Consider the following 7,240-nt stretch of genomic DNA (forward strand, 5'->3'; position numbering starts at 1 on the left):
GGGTTGGGAAACTTGGCATCTAATTTAGGCTATAATTAAAATACAAATGAGTTGTTGTTTAAACAGCCATTTTTCCCTTTTAATTTATAGAAAATAGTAAATAGTTTCTGAAAATAAATTGAAAGTACAAAAATGATTTATAACACATAAATAACAATTTAAAAATATAGGATCCAATTTTATGCGTACACATAATTAAACCTTAAAAAGGCCAATGTTGAAATTATGTGCAATTAGCTTTAAAAATATTAAATAAAATTGTAAAAATGTGTGAAAATTTTCTTAGCCATATTTTGGTATAAATATAAAAATCCAATAGATGAATTATCAAGATAATAATTATTGAGATTTTATGGATAAAAAAGGGAAAATAAATCAATTTATAAACCTTAAAATATGGAAAAAATAATAAAACACTTGGACATGCTTATATATGTATATATATGAAAGTATTTTGCATATTGAAAATATATAGGGAAAAATTGGGTATCAACAGTACGTTGCACGTATATGTATGTATGCCTTTTTGGGCAGATTTCCTTCATGTATATTATTCTAGTAAGTCAGTAGATGTTATTCAGGTTTATATCTTAGATGCATGCTTATGGGTGTTTGACAGGTAGGTCTCGAGCACCCGTTGCGGCCCATCGGTTTGGGTCGTGAGAAAAGTGGTATCAGAGCAGTTTTGTCCTAGGGTTGTCTACAGACCGTGTCTAGTAGAGTCTTATTTATGGGTGTGTTGTGCACCACACTTATATACAGGAGGCTACAAGACATATAAGATGTTATCCTCTTTTCTTATCTTAGATTATGAATATAAGGATTCATTTTCCTAACGACATGTTATATTTTCAGTGATGCCTCCAAAGACTACAGCCGCCCAGAAGAGAAAGTCCGTGGCTGGTGAGACTACTAGTCGAGCGCCACGAGTTACCAGGGCTCGGGAAGAGTCTCATAGTGAGATTACATCTTAGACTTCACATACCCCGCCCTTTCCAGAAGGGCTCCGATAGGCACCAGCTCCAGTGCCTGCCCCTGTACATTCAGCACCCCAGCCAGAGACACCGGGTCAGGAGATGAGTGATGCTATTCAGCTATTAACCCAATTAGTAGCCACGCAGGCTCGGCATCAGGAAGTAGGTATTGATCATGCAGATAGGTCCGTTAGTGTGAGGGTTCGTGACTTTATTAATTTAGACCCTCCGGTATTCACTGAGACAGATCCAAACGAGGACCCTCAGGTATATATTGATAGAGTGCAGAGGACGTTAAGGGTAATGAAGGCCACTGCAACTGGGTCAGTTGAGATAGCTTCCTATAGACTCCGAGTTTTTGCAGTTAATTGGTTCGAGTCTTGGGAATCGTCCAGAGGTGAGGATGCCCCTACAGGAGTATGGCAGGAGTTTACAGAAGCTTTTCTTCGTCATTATCTGCCACTAGAGCTTAGACGGGCTAGAGTTGATAGGTTCTTGACCCTTTGGCAGGGTAACATGAGTGTTTAGAAGTACAATATTCAGTTTGATTCGTTGACTAGGTATGCACCCACTATTGTATCTAAGATAGAGGATCGGGTTCACCGGTTCGTGATGGGATTAGAGCTGCACTTTCTTAACGATTGTATGTCGGTCTCACTTCAGCCGGACATGGATATTTCTCATATTCAGGGGTATGCTCAGGGTGTAGATGAGCGTAAGAAGAAACAGAGGGACTATTGTTGCGCCCCATTTTTTCTTTGCAGAGTTTGGGTTTCGACATTCATGGGGGAACAACTCGTTTCCTTTTAGGAATTGGGTATTTGGAGAGTCGCCACCTATTGAATTAAGGTGCGTTAGGGCACCAAGAGCAATTAACTCAATTAACCAGTTTACATTACAAGAGATTAGGGTAAGGGCTCAAAATAACCTTGAGGGGAAGGTGTTAGGCACCCTCACGGTCCACAATGGTCGGTCCCGACCGAACTTGATTATGTGAATTAGTCATTTAATAAGTAAGCAGTCTAACCATATATTTGCAAATAAAGGTAGTTTCATAGTCTAACACATGTACAATCAAAAAAGTTTAGATGGTCCAAGAACATATAAGTTAATTGGGGAAGGGAAGTCCTAAGTTGATTAGCCTATAGGATCAATCTGTGCAATGCCCGATAATCCTTCTCAACTAGAGGGGCTACACGTGACATTAGCATACAAGTCATCATTTCCTTTACTACCAATTACCCTCCCCTTAGTGGTTATATAAACGAGTTTAATTAACGAACTCTAAGCGTGATTTACCGTCCCTTCCTCGTGGTCCCAGAGGCGTTTAGGACCTCTATACTTGGGCAGTTCTAGACAGTCCTAAAGTATTTAAAATATAAAATCTAAGCGACAACAAAGAACACATAGGACTGTCAAATAGGAAACAATTAGGGGGCTTATGTTTGCCTCCACATATACATAGGCAAATAGACAGCACATCTCAAACACAGATTTTGAAGAAATTTAGAGAAGCCTAGGAACATGATATCTAGATAAACATCACAGAGATAGAATATGTAGGATTAAATCGAAGTGGAAGAACCATTAGTCAGCTTGCCTACTGGTTTTATAACCTGTTAAGCATGAACACTTTCATACAAAACATGATTTCACAGTTATTTAATAGCCTAAGGTTTGCCTAGGCATGTGTCTAGGTGCAGTCATAATCTGGGAATTAATCAAACAAATTGAGGTTATTTAGTCCTATAGGCATGCTGATCTAAGTGACAAAAATTGATTTTAGGCATGTTGACAGTACCACATGATATCTATGTGTTGAGACTGTTTTAAACCCTTTTATAGATAGTTGTTCATTTAGGCGATATAGACATGACTTAAAGCAGATGCAAATAATGTCCTAAGACAGGATTTCTAATGCATATAGAGATGGTTGTGTTATTACGCATTATTATTAACTTAATAGCAGGATTTCTAAGTGATAGCGACTTTATGCAGAATCATAAGTGAACTGATGAACTATAACATGTAATATGCAGAAGCAGTAAACATGATTGTCCTAAGTCAAGGTATCTAATGCACAAGTTTAGCATGGTTTAATGTGAATAAGCATAGCAATCCTAAAGCATGATATCTGATGCATCAAACGAACTTGAAATATGATTTCTACCACAAATCAACGTAATGTAAAACCTAAAACATGGTTTCTACCCAGTTTACCCCAAAGAATTATATAGCTACCCTCCCCTTTTACTAGTTACCCCAATATCTATTTACAAAGAATTATTACAGACCAGGATTGCATAAATTACATAAATGAAATGTAAACTTATACTATAGAGAGCCTGAAGCAGGCCTAAAGCAAACTTGGGAGTACCAGGCCTTCAGTGTTGTCACAAGTGCCTAGAATATCATAGCCAACAAGTGTCCAAATGTGTCAAAGTTCCCTAAGGACCTCAAGGATCCCGGGCAGTGCTCACGCCAAGACCTTTCTCAAACATAGACTGGTTATGTGCAGTGTGGAAGAGCCAGCCCTGATATGCCAGAGTTCAGAGAGATCTCAAGGATCCCTAAGCAGTACACACACTAGAAGGGCAGAACTTAATAATCTAAGAGTAAAGTGAGAGTGCTTGACATAGTTTGAATGATTCAGTGAAAAAAGTATAGAGGTGACTCTAAGAGTGAAAAGGTTTTCTGAAATAGGAACTAGTTTGGTAGTGAAAAATAGTTTGAGAAGAGTAACCAAACACTTTTGAAAACAACAAACAATTAATTGGTCATAAAGCACCCAGATTTAGAAACACTCCATCAACAGATCTCACACAGGGATATATGGATTGGGGACACATAGAATTCACATTAAGAGAACACATGACATGGCTTAGGGAGGCATATAGACAACAAAATGCATAGAACACTTAGGAGCTTATAAAATTAACAGGTTAGTCATGATGGTAGGTAATAGAGACATGTTGAAAGCAAAGAAACACTGGACAAAATCAAGCACACAACTAGAGTCAGTAGAATACCTTAAAGATTAGGTAACCGACATGATTTCCTCAGTGAAGGAGAATAGACAAGGGTGAATAGACATGCTGGACAAACATCAAATGGACAACTATAGTTTGCACATGCTAATTACATATTGAACAAAGCAGGATTAGACATGCTAAGCAAGGCAGTAAATAGGAACATGATTTGAATTCATAACTAATGAGCTAGTACTGTAATGAAGCACATAGAGTTTAGGTTTCAAAATTTAACTAAGACATACTAGTCAAGGAAGAAAAATGCAGAATTTGAAAGAAATAGGTGCGATTCCACTATCTAGCCTTGGATTTAAGCCGGCTAGACCCACATTAGCACAAGTGGCAAAGAAATAAGAGAGTTTTGAATGTATGTGCGTGTATTTTGAACTGATGTTCGAGTCTTAAGAAGTCAAATAGAGAGTTTATATAGTAGTTCAAGAGTAGAGCAAATAAGGTAAAGAATCAACTTCAGTTAATCTAGGGAATATCATAGAACCAATTACATGAAAAATCAGCGTAGTCTTCCCTTAATTAAGGGTAATTAACCAACGGTAAGGACAAGAAATATTTAAGGAAAGAAATTCAAATTAGACTTAAGGCAAAGAGTGAATAATTAAGAATCTAATTAAGGAAATAATCATGCAAGGAATCAGTAGATACTTCAGGCAATTAAATAAGGCAAAAAGACTAATTAAAGTCATCAACAAGGTAATAATCAAGAATCATGCACATGAATTTTTTAACAAAGCAAATCACTCAATAATTCTGGAAATAATATATCAATTTTCATAAACAAAATAGGCTGAGTAAAACTTTAGGGACACAGAGAAATTAGGCGGAAAATAATTCAAAAACCCTAATAGAGATTAATTAGGATAAAAATCACAAAGCAAGGAATTTTACTAAGGAAAAGCGTGTAAATCAGAACACAGAATGAACCAATATGACTAGTAACTTTGAAAAACATAAAATTGAAGCAAAATATCAGACAATTAGAGTTTTAGCATAAATCAACTAGGGCTTATGCAACTTTAGCATAAATCAATTAAGAACACTTAAGAACAAACAATTAAGCATTCGAAAATCAGAAAACCTTTTGAGAAGAGGACTTAGCGTAATTCCTAGTTTAGGAAAAACGGGAAATAAGTGAAAACTAGAAAACTTTCAAGGAAATCGTGTAAGAGTTTATCGATTCATCTCAGATTTATACAGACCTGAGAAGATCAGAGATAATAAATTAGGTTTTTTTAGAAAACATAACAGAGATGAGAACATAGACCTAGAAAAGCATGGATTCATAGCAAAATAAGAAAGGTTTCTTACTCATGGTCGAGCAAACGGCCTGAAACAGGCAAAGAAATCAAAGGTGCAAACCAGACCACCTAGGTCCCTTGAGATCTTCTCAAGGATCTTGGAAACTGATGAACCATAGCAAGTAGGAGGCCAGTATAGGCCTGAGATGACAAAGAAACATCATAGAATGGAGGGCTAAGCCAGTGACAGCGCCTAAGGATTAGGGTTTAGATAGAGAGCATTCGAGAGAGAAAGAAAAGGGTGACAGCGGGGTATAGTGGAAATGTTAGGTTAGGGGGGGGGGTCATTTGGAATTAAAATGATAAGAACCAATACGGGTCGTTGATCTCAGAGATCAACAGCCAGGATTAGGGAGCCTAGGTCGGGTCTAATTGAATTTAGGCCTGAGGTGAATTGGGTTAGGGACTTGGGATGGTATTTAGGTCCGAAAAAATTAGGGAAATTAAAAGGCTATTTGTTAAATACCCATGTAATTGAATAAAAATTAATTTATAAAATAATTAATAATGAGAAAAAATAATTTTCATATATCGAAGTGCTTCAAAAAAATTATTTAATATTTTAAAAATATAATAGACCAATTTCTGGTAAAATCATGCAGTGATGTGTACGTGGGCTATAATTGCAAAATCAATGCAATTGTAACCAAAAGGTGTAAATCTAGCCATTTGTGAAATAATTGGAACTTAATATGGCTATAAGTAGCAAAATTAAATCAATGAAATGTTATAGAGCCATTTGTGAAATAATTGTATAATCATTTATATAAATAAAATAATAGAATAAATTAATAAAAACTATGAAAAATGTCCATTGATGCTAATGCATAGTTTTGAAGTCATATATGCATTTTAAAAATATTATAGGAAAAAATTGGGTATCAACACCGATCGTGAGCATGATAGGGCCCAGAATAAGAGAGCAAGGTCTTCGGGTCCTTTTGGTGAGTTTTGAAGTGGTCAGAGGCAATAGTACCCGAGGTATCCAACCTAGCCATCGGCTAGCGGACCCCCTCAGTTTGGCGATAAGAGTTTGATCATTCCACATATTCAGGGTCAGGTCAGAGTTTCAGGGCCTCAGATTCTCAATATAGGGGTGAGTCAAGTCAGATGAAGCCGCCCTTGCCACGATGTGCTCAGTGTGGTAAGCAACATGCTGGGAAATGCCGTATATGATAGGGTGTTTGTTATAATTGTGGTTATCCGGGCCATTTTATGAGGGATTGTCCGGCGAGAGCTGATGCAAGCATGGCTCAACCAACGCGATATGTACCTGGTTCGTTATCATCAGTACGCCCCCTAGGCAAGGTCTACAAGCACCAATGAGTCGTGGTAGAGCTTGAGGTAGAGCATCTAGCTCGAGCAGTCCTCAAAACCGCATTTATGTGTTGGCAGAACAACAGGACCAGGAGTCATCGCCTGATGTTTTTACAGGTATATTATCAGTCTCCTCATATGATGTATATGCACTAATTGACCCAGGTTCCACCTTATCATACGTTACTCCGTTGGTTGCTAGTAAGTTTGAAATAAAACCTGAATTAGTTAAACCTTTTGAGGTGTCTACACTTGTTGGGGACTCGGTGATAGCTAAGCAAGTATATAGGGGTTGTATAATAGTAGTTCATGGTCGATCTACCGTAGCAGATCTAGTCGAGTTAGATATGGTAGAATTTGATGTTATAATGGTTATGAATTGGTTGGCTTCTTGTCATGCCAACGTTGATGTAGATCAAAGATAGTCCGATTTCAATTTCCAAGGGAGCCTATTTTGGAGTGGAAAGGTAATTCGGCGTCGCCGAGAGGTAGATTTATTTCCTATCTCAAGGCAAGGAAGATGATCAGAAAGGGCTATATTTATCAGTTAGTTCGGGTTCAAGATGTGGAAGTAGAGTCACCAACCGTTCAACCCATCCCTATGGTT

At 37.4% G+C, this 7,240-nt stretch overlaps 1 protein-coding gene across 1 annotated transcript; it reads left to right on the forward strand.

Moving 5' to 3' along the window:
* The first annotated feature begins 1,076 nt into the window (after nt 1-1,076).
* On the forward strand, nt 1,077-1,502 carry LOC138871464 (uncharacterized). Its single transcript, XM_070149345.1, has one exon. The coding sequence runs from the start codon at nt 1,077-1,079 to the stop codon at nt 1,500-1,502; it is 426 nt and encodes a 141-aa protein (XP_070005446.1).
* Nucleotides 1,503-7,240: the final 5,738 nt, after the last annotated feature.

This window comes from Nicotiana sylvestris, chromosome 6, assembly GCF_000393655.2.
Source record: "Nicotiana sylvestris chromosome 6, ASM39365v2, whole genome shotgun sequence".
In the NCBI taxonomy this organism is placed as follows: domain Eukaryota; kingdom Viridiplantae; phylum Streptophyta; class Magnoliopsida; order Solanales; family Solanaceae; genus Nicotiana; species Nicotiana sylvestris.